This window comes from Mizuhopecten yessoensis, unplaced genomic scaffold, assembly GCF_002113885.1.
Source record: "Mizuhopecten yessoensis strain PY_sf001 unplaced genomic scaffold, ASM211388v2 scaffold11171, whole genome shotgun sequence".
Classification (NCBI taxonomy): Eukaryota; Metazoa; Mollusca; class Bivalvia; order Pectinida; family Pectinidae; genus Mizuhopecten; species Mizuhopecten yessoensis.
Window position 1 is genome coordinate 78,557 of NW_018408915.1, and position 18,636 is coordinate 97,192.

At 36.9% G+C, this 18,636-nt stretch overlaps 1 protein-coding gene across 6 annotated transcripts in view; it reads left to right on the forward strand.

Annotated features, from left to right (window-relative positions):
- Window positions 1-18,636, forward strand: part of LOC110467341 (maternal embryonic leucine zipper kinase-like) — a 32,093-nt gene that overhangs the window by 11,343 nt on the left and 2,114 nt on the right. For 4 of the 6 annotated variants that reach the window (XM_021524451.1, XM_021524452.1, XM_021524456.1 and 1 more), the window contains 6 exons: window positions 1,039-1,164; window positions 1,856-2,222; window positions 2,494-2,614; window positions 6,549-6,735; window positions 10,920-11,023; window positions 11,563-11,736. In XM_021524451.1, the coding sequence (XP_021380126.1) occupies window positions 1,039-1,164; window positions 1,856-2,222; window positions 2,494-2,614; window positions 6,549-6,735; window positions 10,920-11,023; window positions 11,563-11,736 (1,079 nt within the window). Of the gene's footprint in view, window positions 1-1,038; window positions 1,165-1,855; window positions 2,223-2,493; window positions 2,615-6,548; window positions 6,736-10,919; window positions 11,024-11,562; window positions 11,741-18,636 lie in introns of those variants that run through there. The other 2 variants (XM_021524454.1, XM_021524453.1) reach the window with 2 other exon arrangements.

The following is an 18,636-nucleotide window of genomic DNA, read 5'->3' on the forward strand; positions in this document are numbered from 1 at the left end:
AACCCCTCACTTTATTCTTTTTACCACATCTATGCCCAATTTTATAACTTACGATTAACCCTTAGGCCATAATAAATTAATTGCTAGATTCTCATCCAAATTCTTTTCAAAATTGGGGTGGGGGGGCGAATTTTATTTTTTATTTTTTATTTTTCCTAAAATTTGAAATGGTTGCAAATGTGTTAAAAAAGTGCAATAAAGGCGCATGTTCAGTGTACATTTATCTTTATTTTTTGTTAATAACAACTTTGAGTATGCAGTATACACATTGAACACCATTTCACTGTTCAGTCCACATATATATCTGTACTAACTTTTGGTATGAATACACACCACATTACTTTTCCAAAAATCGTCCTCTTTAAATTACAGTGACCTTGCCATTGTTGCTTTAGAAAATCCCGACATTAAAATTGTAAATGCGTCGGATTTCGCACTGGCAGTTGCCGACTGCTCTTCTGTATCAGCATCAATATTAAATTTTAAATAAGCTCCGAGGTACAACACCACTTCCCCCACCGTAAATGCGATATCACACTGGGTCAGTTCCACTTTCGATTTACCGGCCGACACAACGGCCCTGTTACCACACTCCATGGGCGCAGATTTGTCAATTGTTCCTTCGGCTAATTCATGAAAGACCTGAATTCATGTTTTAGTATCGGCTACTGGACACCCATACCAATCTTTAAGAACGGCAAGTTGCCGTTTCAGCTTTAGAATTACAAAAACCATACTTGCAGATGACGAGTTTTCTACAACCGGAAATTGATAATATAAAACTAATTTTTGAAGCGGAAAACGGAGAAAAAAATCTGGATTTCGTATTTTCGTGTTTTTTTTCGCAAATAAAAAAAATTGGGGCGGGGCCTCAAACAGGGGGCGGGCGGGGATGAGAATCTAGCAAATAATTTATTATGGCCTTATGGTGAACTCTGAGGTAGTTTTCCTAGAATCCCATATGGAATAGACTTTTGCCTTACTCTTTATTTTTCCTGTCCACATTGTAAAAGATTGAATAAACTCTTGATGTTTTAGTGGAAGTATGACTACCTGACTGCTACTTACTTCCTCCTGTTTGAGAAGAAACTGAAGGGTCGGCCAGTCCGCCTCTTCCAGAAGAATAGGTCCAATTCACATGAGGACACACCCAGAAGCAATAGAGTAAGTGTTCAATATGGTAAATTATTTCATCATTAAGTGCAACAGCATAATCTCTTTCTCCAGAGGTGTTTTATTGGGTACATATCTCTACTTCACATTGGCTTTATGATAAATGCTTATATTGAGATCATTGCTCGAAAAGTTCTAGGAAAGAGATGTGTCCTGGAAAAGTTCTGGAATTCGCTTGATATTTCTTAAAATGTGCTGGAATATATCAAACATATATACAAGTACTTTTCAGGGATTTTTTTGGAAGATCCGACTGTTTCAAATTTTGGATGGTGTTGACATACAAAGGTATTAAAAGTAAATTGATTATTTGAAATCTGTTGTGGTAATTTTCTACTTTGCTATATAACAATAATCTGAGCATTAAAAGTAGACAGTTTCTGCTACTTCTTCAAATACTTGGACATGGAAAAGAACTTGTACATTGGCCTTAAAATTCTGTAAGGGCCATATTGTCTAACAGAGTAAGCCCAACCAACTTAGATGTCTATAAAAGGGGAAGTTTTCCTTCCATAACATTGTCCAAAAAAAAAGGGTTAGTTGAGATACAAACATATTTTTTTTGGTCTTAAGTACCAAGAAATTGTTTGAAAATGGGGAACTGTGAAAAAGAGAACACAGACAGGTTTAATGTTATAGAGTATTTTTAACATTTGACCTTTTGACCTTTTCATGTTTAAAGGCTAGGAGTTTGAGTGCCGATCCCACAGGACACATTCAGGCATCACCACGGATGGCCCTGACCCCAAAAGAAACGCAATCTCAACAACAAAACTGTGATCTCGGTCCTAGACCAACACCTTACGGCTGTGAAGAGAGGGGGCGCCCACGTGCTCGAGAACGCCTCGTGTTTGGGTCAAAGGACGACGACAAGGAAAATTCTCCAATGGAGGATAAGAAAAACTTTCTCGTGCCTCAAACTCCAAGCTACAGGACACCCAAGCCGAAGTCTGTGATAAAGACACCTAAGGAGATGATCCTCGAGCCTCCCCCTAAACCTCGGTCCCCACTGATGGCCAAACAACTCCCCACAACTATAGACGATTCCTGTAATTCACTCATACGTTATTTCATATTTTCTAAGAAAGAAAAAAAAATGCAATTGCTTTTTTTTCTTCCCTATTAGTTCTACTTATAATTAATATAAGGGGACTTATATGCTTTTGCATTTTCATCTGTCAATCGATCAGTCCATTTTTCAAAATTTCCAGGCCATATATAAAATTTTCTCTTATTTACCATTGCCATTTTGTATGCAAGTACTTCATGAGATAGTGGAACATTGTGTACTGGAATTAGTTGAAGTTGTCTCTTTTTCAGTGTGTACACCTGGAAGAAAATCTGATTTTTCCTACCTGAACTCAACACTCTCTCCCTCTCGGTCCTATGATTCACAACTCAACAACCTGACCAAGGATGAGCCTCTAAGCGCCAGCAAAAAGTAAGACTGTGTGAAATTAACGCTGTATTACCATGATGATAAAGCTGACAATGTTTAGTCTGTACAAAAGCAGCACAATTGCATTGTTACAATACGTAAGTTCTAACATTGGTATCGTACAATGTATATATAACAAGGTTACATGTATGTTATCACTTCAACCAACAATATACCTGTGTTTCTGGTCACGGCTGTGGTAATTGAAAGTAAATGAACAATTTGGGAAACGTTTCTTCGTAGCGGTGACAAGACCAAGGTGTCAACATTAAGTTTTTCTTAAACATTTAGTTTCACTGAAAGTACACGTATACTGTAAGTGCTAGACCAACCAAACTTGGGAAGTACATCTCAACCCATATATATCGAATGCTGGATGCAGCCTACCTTTCATGGTCCATTGACTTTGTCAGCATCTTCGAAATTCATCAACAGTAAGTTCAACAGTAAGTTTTTGCGTTTAAGATATTTTCTCTGATATGTGCATTGATGGTCAAAGCCAGGCACAGGCAAGACATATCAATCAGAATTCATATGGGGGAGGTGTGAGGTGATATGTTGAACCCAGTCTCAATTGATAAAAAAAAATCAGTTACATATACAGAAAGCAGTATTACTGTACCACCTATTAATTTTAGATCCATCAAATCCATTACACCCTTTCTGTAATGCATCTTAAATGATTGGCTCACCTGGCTAGAAGTATCTTGAAGTTTTGCTGTAGTGTTGGTTTCTTTTATCATTAGGTTTAAAAAAAAAATAACAACTTAAAGGGTCATTATATTAAGCATGTAGCTTGCCAAGGGTACAAGAGTCAAATACAGTAAAACCCTGCTACATTGAACTTGTGGGGTCCAGATCAATAGTTCAAGGAATACATGGTATTTGACGAATCCGACGTTCATCCGACATCGTTTTTATCAGGTGGGGCAACAGACAGTACGAGCACTGCAAATATAGCGGATAGTAGATGATAGAAGTAAAAAAGAAAATTTATAAAGATGACAACATTTAATAATATATAGAATAGCTGAACAATGAAAACATATAGCCATCGTTATTAAGAAAGGAAGTAAAAAAAATAAATAAAAGTATGTGTAATGTACATGTTGTTTTGACAGTCTGCCATACTGTATTCGGCTATGTTAGTTTTACAAAATATCAAAACAAGAGGAACTCTTCAATTATATCTAATAAGGAAATCCTGAACACCTGTTATAATAATAATGATTGATACCGAAATTAACTAATATTGATTGATGCCGAAATTAACAATCATGATGCATTCAAGTTTGAAAATCTTTAAAGATGAACGGGAATCCGCTATGGGAATTTCCACTTAATATTGCCATGACGAAATATGGTTTAACATGAACTCAACCATATGAATTAACACTTCCACCAAATCGTCGATGTCAAAACATCATCTGGAAATAATAGATGTAAATATGCACATAAAATTATAATGCAGCTAGTAGCTACCTTAGCCTATAACAGGGTAAATTTACAGTTACTTAATGATACAGCCGTTGATCCTCTGATTATTTGACGTCAGACTGACACCTGTGTAAGCAGAATGAGCGTGGACAGCAGTCTGTGTCTCGAGACATGTCGTTGGCACATGGCTACAGGGATAATCCTGGAGGGGGCCATTGACCCCTCAAAACTGAAACTGACCCCTCCATGTTCCAATTTTCTTTCTATTTTACTTAGAATGGCTCCTCTTAAATTTGATATTGACTACAAATTTCTAAAAATAGCCCACTACTCTCAAATTCATGGAATAGCTGCAGTTCGAGTAATCTGAGGTTAATTTTCAAAGAGCATATGAGAACACAGGACCAAGCGAACTATTTGAGGAATAGGGGTTATTCGTGTAATGCAAGTTCGAGTAAGTGGGGTTTCACTGTACATTGAAAACATTGCACCATTGAATAACAGGTGACTGAAACAGGTACACTGGACTCTTGTAGGCAACCAGAAACACAGGTATTAAATGTTTGGTTTCAATATATATATTGTGAAATCTTCTCCACATTCAATAGCTATATAGTTTGTATAACAGGCTAGGCTTCAGTATATATGTCTCCAAATGTTATTTTAAACCATTGACAATGTTTATGACAATTTCTAAATTTCTTTGTTTCTTCAATCTGAAAATAATGCTACTGTATAAAGATCAGAGAAGATTCTGGTGATTTTAAAACACCATTGGCAAGGCTTTTCAGAATTTTCATTCCCAAATTCTTTGAATTGGAAATTATCATTGCAGTTAATGTTCTTCTTCAGTTCTTAAAGTTGGAGGGGAGGGGTAAATATATGAAAAAATAAATATAAATGAGAGATGCAATATTTAATGGAAGACAAATAATACTTTTAAAAAAAGTGAAAATAAAATTCCCATGTTTTAAATAAGGGTTCTAAGGCGTAAATGAAACCCAGTTAATTAGATTAACGAAATTATCTGTAACAGCTTACAGTTTCTTAGCTACAAACTTTATATAAATACCAAAATTGAAAACTGCATGGCACACACATATCTATATCTCTCTAAGCCACAAATATCATATGAATGCAAAAATTACACGGCGCAATTTGAACAGCATTTTCTGTCTCATTTTATTATTACTTCACAAAATAAATACCCCAAAAAAATATTTTTTTGGCATTTTAAATATTAATGCTAAAATTACAGGAACACAAAATAAATATGAAATGAAAAAAAAAATGCATTTCAAATATAGTACTGTATACATAATTAAGATCAAGGTTATTCCTCAAGACTCTTTTTTAAATAACAACTGAGAGAGGGTAAAAAATACAACAGCGAAGTAGTATTGCTTCCCCTTAACTATGTGTACACACATTACATTCTGTCTAAAATCTCATGGCATGTAATTATATCTACTTATAATATATTTGTTGCCAAGCCTATTCATGACACACCTATCTACTGGCTTCATTTTGATACGATTCCCTAATAACATATTTGTACTATATATCTAACACTTACGGTAAAAATCGCACAGACTCACAGAAGAATGTTGCTCTAATTAACTTCTTCCAAATGATTAGTAGAATATGTACTGAAGAGAGGAAACGGGTTTGGGGGAATAAAGGGTTATGCCCATATACATACCCTACAATCCTGATAATGAGCCTGATTTGAAAATAAGATGGCTTTGAAAATAAGCCTAGGATTTTCCTTGCAGTCAAACGTAGCTAGAAAATAAGCAGTCATTGATAATAGGCCGGCTTTGAAAAACACATAGGATTCAAGGTACGAGCCACATTTTGTTGTCGACCTAAACAGTTACATTACACGTATATTATTTATTATTGCAACAATTTGATAAAAGAATAGTTTTATTAAAAACCTGTATAACATATTTTTCCATGCAAAAAAGGAGAGACTTGAAAATAAGCCATTGATCGCTTATTGTCTAAATGACTTTGAAAATAACACTAGTTTTGAAAAGAAGCTTGTGATTCCTTCCTGAAAATAATACTAAGCTGTGGCCTATTATCAAGATTTTAGTGTATACAGTATATACGGAAAACTAAATGTTGTAAAGTGTTGTCTTGTATTTTCCGTCGTTGCGTATTGCAGATAGTTATCTTCTCTTATGAGCAAGTATTGATTGGGTTACGTCATTTGTTTGTGAGAGTAACGTCATCAAATTTTTGAGAAAACGACGTAATTTTCTCACACAAACCAATGATGTAACAATCAATACCTGCTCAGAAAGAGAAGATAACTCTGCAATACGCAAAGACAGATTAGCTAAAGGTTGCAGCTTACGTAGAGTGGTAACGGTGAGAAACACATACCTATACAACTACAATCAGAGCGCACTGCTTGGCTTTTGCTTAAAGTGTAAAGGACCCAACCAAGGCGTGACTGAGAGTTTGTGAAGTGTTTGTTGTGATATTTTAGACATGTGGATAACTATAACAGGGCCGCGTCGGTGGACGAAGGTTTGCAGCGAGGGGAACATGAAACGCCTGGCTCGGCGACAAAGACCAGAAAGGGCTCCGTGTTTGGAAGTCTGGAGCGAGTGTTCAACATGCTAACACCAAAGAAACAGAGAGGGTCCACAGGGGAGGGACCTAGGAAAGTCAAGGTAAATAGGGTCAAAACAAATTACTTGTGTTTCTGCTATCATCCGCAGAAAAAAAATATGGTATAGGGAGGTAGGCAATTATTAGCTCACCTGCCCGAAGGGCAAGTGAGCTTATGTCGTGGTGCGGCGTCCGTCGTCCGTCGTCCGTCCATCCTCGTCCGTCAACTTTTCCTTTAAACAACTTCTTCTGAAGAACGGATAGGCCTAGAGTCATGATATTTGGCTGAAAGCTTTGTTGGTAGGAGCCCTACAAAGTTTGAGAACGAAAATGACCTTGACCTACTGTAAAGGTCACAGGCGTCAAATATGTCAAAACTTCAAACGACTTCTTTTGAAGATCTAAAAGGTATAGAATCTTCATATTTCGCTGAAGGCTTCCTGGGATGGAGCTTAACAAAGTTTGAGAATGAAAATTACCTACTTTCAAGGTCACAGGGGTCAAATGTGTCAAACACTTCAAACAACTTCTTCTGAAGAACTGAAAGGTATAGAAGCACAACAAAGTTTGAGGAAGAAAATTGGTTTGACCTACTTTCAAGGTCACAGGGGTCAAATATGTCAAAAACTTCAAACAACTTCTTCTGAAGAACTAAAAGGTATAGAATCTTCATATTTGGCTGATTGGTTCCTGGGATGGAGCCCAACAAAGTTTGAGAATGAAAATTACCTTGTTCTACTTTCAAGGTCACAGGGGTCAAATGTGTCAAAAGCTTCAAATTAATTCTTCTAAAGAATTGAGAGGTATAGAATCTTTATATTTGATTGATGGCTTCCTTGGATAGAGCCCAACAAAGTTTGAGGAAGAAAATGACCTTGACCTTCTTTCAAGGTCACAGGGGTCAAATGTATCAGACACTTCAAACGACTTCTTCTGAACAACTGAAAGGTATAGAATCTTTATATTTGGCTTGTAGCTTCCTAGGAAAGAGCCCAACAAAGTTTGAGAATGAAAATGACCTTTACCTACTTTTAAGGTCACATGAGGCAGATATGTCAAACAGTTCAACTGACTTCTTCTGAACTGGAAGTTATAGAACCTTAATATTCGGCTGGTTATTTCCTGGGAAAGAGCCCAACAAAGTTTGCGAATGAAAGTGACCTTGACCTTGACTTTCAAGGTCACAGAGGTCAACAACATTTTAATGGATTTGTTCTTAAGAACTAAAAGGAATGATTAAGGGATTTTGTCCTAATTTAGTCTGAAGCATCCTTGGGCCAAGGGAACTCAATTTTTTATAAATGGTGGGTGTGGCGCCCCTTGGGGCAGATGGGCGGGGCCGAATAGGGGAAATAGGTAAAACCTTCAAAATCCATCTCCTACCGTAGTGATTAAGGGATTTTGTCCTTATTTAGTCTGAAGCATCCTTGTGCCAAGGGGACTCAATTTTGTATAAGCAGTGGGTGTGGGCTCCCAGGGGGTAGAAGGGCGGGGCCCAATAGGAGAAATAGAGGTAAAACCTTTAAAATTCTTCTTCGACCATCATGATTAAGGGATTTTATCCTTATTAAGTCTGGAGCATCTTTTGGCCAAGGGGACTCAATTTTGTATAAACGGTGGGTATGACCCCCCTAGGGGCATAGGGGTGGGGCTCTGTTTGAAATTTGTTATATCTCAAGTACTGGATGGATCTTTCTGAAATTTCATATGTACTTACAGTACCTAGCTACCATGGAGTGCTATATCTTTACTTAATACCAATTATTTTAAACATATTCAGGTGAGCGATACAGGCCCTCTGGGCCTCTTGTTTTTTTAATTTGGAAAACATTTTTGCTTTTATTGAGCAGGAGTTCTGACTTTAACAGTGTTTATCACTGAATGCCAATAAGAACTTTAGGGTAGGCATACAAATCTAGGGTAGGTAGGGTTATTGGAAACACAATATGTTTTTTATTTGGCCTAGTTGTTGTCTTGATTTAACTACAGTTGTATATCTTCTTACTTCTTAGCCCACCATCATCAGATGGTATGATTCATAAACATCTTTCGTGAATTTCTGGGTATAGATACAATGAAAAACAAAGCTAGAAATGACGAGGGATATATATATATAAAGTGACCCTTATATACGATATCTTCTCTGTATTTACGCCACATCACACATCGGCAGAGCAGGAAACAGTTCCCAAAAAGTGAAATTAGGGGTTCAAGTGACAATTTCACACGAAACATTTTACTGAAATGCTTGTATCAATATATATATATAGTTTTCTAGTCCTTACCGATAAATTCTGTAAAACTGTTTACAAATATTCTATATTTTGTATATTATTTAACACTTCCCTGTTTCAATTCATCCCATTAACAAGTGATGCACAGACATCACACTCTGACTTCACGTTACTTTGGAGAAAGAAAATAGAACACACAAGTCAATAAATGCAAATAGGACTACAATTGAATTACAATATTGAAATTGCTAAAGCTGAAGAAAAAGCTAATGTTGTAGAGTTTGAATGCTGCTTTTAAGGAGTGATGGGCATTCAGTTTAAAATCATAATCGATAATCGGTTTGTAATCAGAAGTATAGTAAACCGATCAATTACATGATCGGTTTATAATTCTATGGGACTGAATACCCAAATAAAGTGAGCACATTACTGTTACATCAATAGACAGAGTTGTTAACTATACACTACTGTTACATCAATAGACAGAGTTGTTAACTATGCACTACTGTTACATCAATAGACAGAGTTGTTAACTATACACTGCTGTTACATCAATAGACAGAGTTGTTCACTATACACTACTATTACATCAATAGACAGAGTTGTTAACTATACACTACTGTTACATCAATAGACAGAGCTGTTCACTATATACTACTGTTACATCAATAGACAGAGTTGTTAACTATGCACTACTGTTACATCAATAGACAGAGTTGTTAACTATACACTGCTGTTACATCAATAGACAGAGTTGTTCACTATATACTACTGTTACATCAATAGACAGAGTTGTTAACTAAACACTACTGTTACATCAATAGACAGAGTTGTTCACTATATACTACTGTTACATCAATAAACAGAGTTGTTAACTATACACTACTGTTACATCAATAGACAGAGTTGTTCACCATACACTACTGTTACATCAATAGATAGAGTTGTTCACTATACACTACCACAATATCAATAGACAGAGTTGTTCACTATACACTACCACAACATCAATAGACAGAGTTGTTCACTATACACTACCACAACATCAATAGACAGAGTTGTTAACTATACACTACCACAACATCAATAGACAGAGTTGTTCACTATACATCAGGTTTCGTTCTTTTATAATTAATGGATATCAAGCAACATTTATTTTTTGTTATTTTATCATATAATATAAATCATAGAATACATGACTTTGAAAGCATACTTTACTTGGAAGACATTTAAATACTTTGATTTCAATGATGAACCGATTATATCGATTATGGAATTTGTAATCAATAATCGGAATCAGAGAAAGGGCAAACCGATCGACTTTCGATTATAATCAATCATCAGCCCATTACTACCAGGGTACTTTTAAGTATAGAACTTGTGGCCGTGAGATTTCTGGTCCTAAGTTGAATCGCTGAGCTTTAGTATTTCTTCTGACTAAAGAGGACAGTAGAATACTCTAACTTAGATCTATACTTTGTAATAATTCATTTACTTGACAACAACATTCTTCCCTCCTGGGGATCTACATTGCTTCATAAAACAAAATTGCAACACATATCTAATTTAAGCATCTATATATATGTAGATTTCAGTGATACATTTTCTCCATTAATACTAATTATACAGGGTATTTTGAATTCAGCTTTATTCATTAAAAGCAGTCTCAATATGTCATGAACATAACTGAGGGCCAGGTGAAAATGCTGCCTGAGTCTCCTGAAGACTACTGCTTAAGTAGTGCTGAAGGAAGTTTAGCCGTACTTGGAATGGAACATCCCTTGTCTCAAAGTAGGAAAAGATTCTGTTTAATCAATATTAATCATATGTATTGAATGTTCTTGATTCTTGTTGTTATTTTTCAGGCTTGTCCTGAATATTGACGAGTCCTATTACTAAGAGATGTATGGGGTTCTTTATTATGGACGTGTGTCCCGTAAGGGAAGCTCGAGTCCAGGACTTAAACATATGTGTTGTTGGATATCCTCTATGTATAATTGTGTCTGTTACAGGCTTTACACAACGTGTACAGGACGAGCGAGTTTAGCCCAGACTTGGTGCTGTCGCGGCTAAAGGGGGTCATCGAAAAGAAGTTCATACCTTACAAACAGAGCGAGTAAGTATCTTGCACACCAGGGTCTCTATAAATTTAGAACCAGGAAAACACTTTCTGTCAATTCAACATTACAGAATATAATCAGCTTTGACCATACCCACAGTGAAGTGTCTTACTGCGTTAAGGATCCAGTGGTCATATTAACAGGCCTCTTGAGTGGTTATCGTATATATAGTGTATTATGGGAGTGGATATTGACCGTCTTCTTCAGAACAATGAAAACTAAGGCATTTATTTACCCTCACATATCTGGACATGATCTTGTGGTATATTTTCTGTACAGGTATTTCTCCTCTGGAGCATAATTTCTGAACTGATGAAATTATTTCGCGGAAACTTTATATACTTATGGTAACATCTTTAACTTGAACCCTCACTTTAAGGTCAAGGTATTAAATTCAGGTCAACTGTCGCATTAATGTTTTTTCATATTAACTGATAAAAAATCTCGATGAAACTTTATAGACATACCCGACATCACTAGACAGTGACTTTGTGACAAAAGTTGATCCGTCTCATGTTTGATATGTCTGTTGTAGCTACACCCTACGGTGTACAGTGACAGACGACTGGGGAAAGGTCAAGCTTGCATTTGACATGGAAGTGTGTGCCATTCCAAAGATGCCCAATATAGGAGTTTGCCGAAAGAGGGTCAAAGGAGACACATGGCATTACAAAAAACTGTGTGAAGATATTCTTGCTTCTACAAAACTGTAAGTATTCTAGCAATAAAATAAAACTATGTACAAGAATTGTTTTCGATCAGTACGTACCTGGTGTATCCTTAAGGATTACATGACATTAAACCCAATTAAGAACAGATCACATTTTCACACATGCATATAAGAAGATACTAAATCTGTTTCAAAATACCACAGATCTTGGAGACTTTTTTTTTATCAGGAATGGAAGGAGAAGTTCTTATTTCAAAAGCCCAAGGAACCCAATTATAGGCTCCGTTCCATGTTAGTTCTGGTGTTTTTTTACCAAATCTTGATCTTGCGTCTAACGCTACGTGAATGATAACCTCGGAATTATTAGCTCACCTGGTCCGAAGGACCAAGGTGAGCTTATGCCATACCGTTGCGTCTGTCGTCCTTCAACAATTTCTTTAAACAATTTCTTCTTCTTAAACACTGATTGGAATTCAACTAAATTTGACTGGAAGTATCCCTAGGTAGTGGGGATTCAAAATTGTACAAATGGTTGGGCTAACCCCCGAGGGGCTGAGAGGTGGGGCCAAAAGGGGACAATTTGGCTATATTCCTACAAACAACTTCTGTAGAACTATCCACTGGATATCAACCATATTTGACTGGAAGCATCCCTAGGTGGTGGGGATACAAAAATTGTACAAATGGTTGGGCTAACCCCCGAGGGGCTGAGAGGTGGGGCCAAAAGGGGACAATTTGGCTATATTCCTACAAACAACTTCTGTAGAACTATCCACTGGATATCAACCATATTTGACTGGAAGCATCCCTAGGTGGTGGGGATACAAAAATTGTACAAATGGTTGGGCTAACCCCCGAGGGGCTGAGAGGTGGGGCCAAAAGGGGACAATTTGGCTATATTCCTACAAACAACTTCTGTAGAACTATGCACTGGATATCGATCATATTTGATCAAAAGCATTCATGGGAGGCAGGGATCCAAAATTGTACAAATGGTGTGGCTGACCCCACAGGGGGCTTAGGGACGGGGCCAAAATGGTTATTTGGCTATATTGCTTTAAGCGTCTTCTTCTCGTGAACTGAGTGATTGATATCAACCATATTTAACTGGAAGTATCCCTAGGTAGTGGAGATTTTATTATTGCACAAATGTTGGGGCTGACCCCCCAGAGGGCTGAGGGGCAGGTCCAAAAGGGGGCAAATTGGCTATATTGCTACAAACAACTTCTTCTAAAGAACTATGCACTTGATATCGATCATATTTGATCAAAAGCATTCATGGGAAGCAGGGATTCAAAATTGTACAAATGGTGTGGCTGACGCCCTCAGGGGGCTTAGGGAAGGGGGGCAATTTGGCTATATTGCTACAAACGACTTCTGTAGAACTATCCACTGGATATCAACCATATTTGACTGGAAGCATCCCTAGGTGATGGGGATACAAAAATTGTACAAATGGTTGGGCTAACCCCCGAGGGGCTGAGAGGGGGGGCCAAAAGGGGACAATTTGGCTATATTCCTACAAACAACTTCTGTAGAACTATGCACTGGATATCAACCATATTAGACTGGAAGCATCCCTAGGAGGTGGGGATTCAAAATTGTACAAATGTTGGGGCTGGCCCCCCAGGGGGATGAGGGGTGGGGCCAAAAGTGGGCAATTTGGCTATATTGCTATAAACGACTTCTGTAGAATTTTGCCATGGATATCGATCATATTTGATCAGAAGCATTCATGGGAGGCAGGGATTCAAAATTGTACAAATGATGGGCCTAACACACACACGCATTTGGGTCTGGCATATTCCCTTGGATCTCATTTGGAGAATATTTTACCATGATTGCCATGGCATGATTGCTTAGATATCTCTCAGCCATGTCGGACTCATCTAGCGGACAAGACAGCAATACTTTACGTAAATAAGTGTTTTCAAAGGTCATGTATGCTGCAAGTGTAGTATTCCTACCTATATATACAACTGTATTGATGATAATGTCTATAAAGGTAAAAAATCACTGCAAGTCGCCGTCCAATGCAGCGACGGGGCCCCATGCATGAGGGTAATCTAAATCCCGTCATCAATGTCATCGTTCCATTTGTGAAGTTGTATTTACTATTTTGAAGCAACCATAGCATATCGTTAGTGAAAACACAATTTTTTGCTCAGTAATTTCGGGAATACTCATTGAATAATTAAAACCGCCCAAAGACGTATCTAGACCAAACTAGAAGAAAACTTTCAACTTCAAGTAAACAGGCATATTGACATTGTGTCATTGAAACTTTGATAAATAGGCCTATCAGTTGATTATAGACATGTTTATTACGCACAACATCACTTTTTAGATTCAGTTTTAATCTATTCTACATTTATTGTGATATAAAGAAAGCAGAATGTTTGAATGTACACAAGTTACACATACTAATTGCCCTACAATTTTTCAATAATGCTATCATAAATCACATAATTAAGTTCTTGCCCTTTGTTCATTTCAGTATTTAATTTTTTGACCCGAGATTTTCTCCTACATTTTTTATAGCATGTCGGCTAACCACTCTTAGAATGATGCATATCTTATATAATTATTTCAATGTAAGAAAGTATATAACACTATATGGCATTCGACAGGCGTATATTGTTCTGCCCACGGTACTCTTGTTTGATATGAGATGCATGTTTGGATAATGTAGCATATATAGCCCTAACTGTCTGATGAACACCAGTCACATGTTGCTGTTGACTCGCATTGAAGATTGCACAATGGGAGATATGTGCTTAGCAGTGATAAGATTAATTTAATACAGTCAACAACCCACATGTCGATCAAGATTGAACATTTATCAGTTGTGTTACGACCGACTTTGTGTTTTGTGCAAATCATTATTAGCTGCATTTGTCAAGCATTGATGTTAAGTCTTCACGAATCTTAACAAATAAAGGAGTTGGAGAGCGTACAGGAAACGTGCCACCGTGTGAGGTTTCCAGACCCTATTAGTAAAGTTGTTGCACAAAGTTAAAAATAGACCAAAAGAAGAACACACCATGGCGCTCCCATGTTCCTGTAATTAATATAGGCCAACTCGAGCACACCTGGGACCACCAGACCTCAATCTACATCAAACATCAGCACCGTCTTGATGTTTGTGATGGCCTCGATCATCACCAACAAATTATACCTGTCATCAGAAGTCGTTCATTGGTAACGAGATAGCAACTCAAACTGAATTACAATCATTAGAGGTATCATTGCAATGTACATGATAACAGTTTTAGACATCAATATGACTCACTATTGGTATTGTAATATAAATCATGCCTTGTCGAGAAGGAATAGATACTCCTGTCGATTCATCTGCCAGGCAGTTAATAAGTCTCTGTATCGCTGCCAGGCAATACCTTTAACCTTAGTCTCAGTCTCTCCAGGTAGGGTGGTTTCATTACAATAATTAACTTCAGACTGGTTAAATCATCTTGAAAGTTTGTCTTGTATTCTGGGGTAGTGATTGTAATCAGTCAGATGATTGCCACAAATTATATTGATTGGAATTCGATATGCATTTGAGTGTAATGAATTGGTAATACAATCAGTTGATCTATATATTCCAATTTCATTTTAGAATAAAGATTTTGCAGTGTATTTTGAAGAGCTGCAACAATATATTGCAATATTTTGAATAGGGTGTGATCATACACAATATTTTTGGGGAAGTTGCTAAACGCAAACAACATTTTCCGGATTTTATCGTTTCTGAATTTAGTCTACTCATATCCATTCCAACATGGCGAGTGACAGCTCCAGCTCGGCATGCACGTCGAAAGATGTGAATTGTGTGAAACTCTAAAAAAAAAGTCATGCCCATTTTGGACCAAGTCTATTTCCAGTTATAATATTGCTATTTATATTTGCAACATATCTTTTCACTTTGCTTCTACTGTTACTTTATGTTTTGTGATACATATCTTATTGTGACCACTGTATAGTGATACGTAACGTATTGTGACCACTGTATAGTGATATGTATCGTATTGTGACCACTGTATAGTGATACGTATGGTATTGTGACCAATGTATAGTGATACGTATCGTATTGTGACCACTGTGTAGTGATACGTATAGTATTGTGACCACTGTATAGTGATATGTATCGTATTGTGACCACTATATAGTGATATGTATCGTATTGTGACCACTGTATAGTGATACATATCGTATTGTGACCACTGTGTAGTGATACTTATCGTATTGTGACCACTGTATAGTGATATGTATCGTATTGTGACCACTATATAGTGATATGTATCGTATTGTGACCACTGTATAGTGATACGTGTCGTATTGTGCCCACTGTGTAGTGATACGTATCGTATTGTGACCACTGTGTAGTTATACATATCGTATTGTGACCACTGTATAGTGATACATATCGTATTGTGACCACTGTATAGTGAGACATATCGTATTGTGACCACTGTGTAGTGATACTTATCGTATTGTGACCACTGTATAGTGATATGTATCGTATTGTGACCGCTGTGTAGTGATACATATCGTATTGTGACCACTGTATAGTGATACATATCGTATTGTGACCACTGTGTAGTGATACTTATCGTATTGTGACCACTGTATAGTGATATGTATCGTATTGTGACCGCTGTGTAGTGATACATATCGTATTGTGACCACTGTATAGTGATACATATCGTATTGTGACCACTGTGTAGTGATACGTATCGTATTGTGACCACTGTGTAGTGATACGTATCATATTGTGACCACTGTGTAGTGATACGTATCGTATTGTGACCACTGTATAGTGATACATATCATATTGTGACCACTGTATAGTGATACATATCATATTGTGACCACTGTATAGTGATATGTATCGTATTGTGACCACTGTGTAGTGATACATATCGTATTGTGACCACTGTATAGTGATACATGTCGTATTGTGACCACTGTATAGTGATACGTATCATATTGTGACCACTGTGTAATGATACATATCGTATTATGACCACTGTATAGTGATACATATCGTATTGTGACCACTGTGTAGTGATACATATCATATTGTGACCACTGTATAGTGATACATATCGTATTGTGACCACTGTGTAGTGATACGTATCGTATTGTGACCACTGTGTAGTGATACGTATCGTATTGTGACCACTGTGTAGTGATACGTATCATTACGCCATGTTAATTAAAGTTATAGCCCTAGCATTTTGCCATTTTCACTCCCAAATCTTTGAACATCATTTTACCAATTCATCAAAATGGTTTTGCAACTCTTGATTTGCATAGGAATTTGAACTTTGTGTCATGGTGACAATTAACTGTTCAAGTAATTAAGATAAGTGTTTAAGCAACTAATAGTTAATTTAATACTGTAAGAGTGGAAATGTTTGCAGTGTGGAAAAGGTCATTTTTGTTTTTGCATTGAGTAATCTAGCGCAATAATATTCACACACAAGGATTATGAAGAACCATTACTGACACAAACATATGTCCACACTGTTTATCGATCATCTATATATGATCCCTGACATTACACAGACAGTTTCTCTGTCCCCCTGTGCACAATAGTTTCCTGAACATATCTCAAAAGCCGTTACAGATATTGTCTTTAAATTTCTTGCACGAGTCCATCATGATGGTGCCAAGATAGGTTTCCGATATCATGAAATTTCCTGCGGTCACAGGAAATGGTGCCTGATAACATATGTGTACGTTTTTGTGCGTATTTGTGTTTTCTTTGCATATCTCAAACATTGTCACAGATATGATTTTCAAACTTCATACATGAGACAGTCACACTGCTGTGGGTTGCACTTTGGTATTAATTAATTACCTTTCTGATTTCAAGAAATTTTGAATTCCCATGGAAACATTGTCTGAAATATGTACAGTTTAGTTCCTATTTGTATTTCCCTAAAATTGTTGAAAGATTTGATTATAAATTAATTTAAAATACCTAAGTCAATCACATTGTGAAGAGATGCTTTTTTAGGGTTTTAAACTATCTGATTTCAAGAAATTTCCAAAAAACTCAAAAACTTTGATAGAATTAATACTCAAGCACACCACACAAGTCAACCCTGAGTGATGCGGAGAGATGCCTTTTTTTTCTGCGTCAGTTATTTCTGGGGTAATTTCCTTAACAAGGTCATAATTAGCAAAATTTGATGTTTTCACTTCTACAGAGGAGCAGCTGATATTAACAACTAGGTCTGCTTGAAAGACATAACAATTGATGATGGGATCAACCAGGGTTCAATCACGTATTGATTGTCCACCCCTCATTGACCGATCATAGTACTTTTTCTACAAGAGAAATTCCGAGCATTCCACTTCATAATCATGAAAATACTATCCTCAGGCCCAAAATCAGTGGACACCAGAAGGAGAAGCGTGGTACTATACCCTCAATTACTAGGTTTGGGAGTACTTTTGTTTTCACCAAAATGACTGAACAGTTCTGATTGTAACAGTGTGATTGTTAACGTTACATTAGAGAGCACAAACCAATTACCCAAGAACGGCTGTTCCTTTAATTGAATTTTCTGATGATAACATGATTTCGATGTTATTTAAAGGCATGGAGATGAAGTAGTTCTGATATCAATATAATGATTGAATGAGTCTTTGGTTGCTTAAGTGGCCTGATAAGTGAAATCAGGTCAGCTGCAAACTTTTGCAGTTCATTTAATTTGCATGAGGCTCACTTCCCTTCATCAGGCAGTGCGAGCAATGGAATACCCAGTCAGTCCTTATGGTAGACATTCCTAGTGCTCTGAGTCGTATCTCAAGGGGGGAAAAAAGAGTCCCAAATTGTTTGACATTTTTCTGACTTTTTGTTGCTTGCTTGCTTGCCTTTTAACTATAGGAAAGACACAAAAGAAATATTTCTATTTCTTTTTCTTA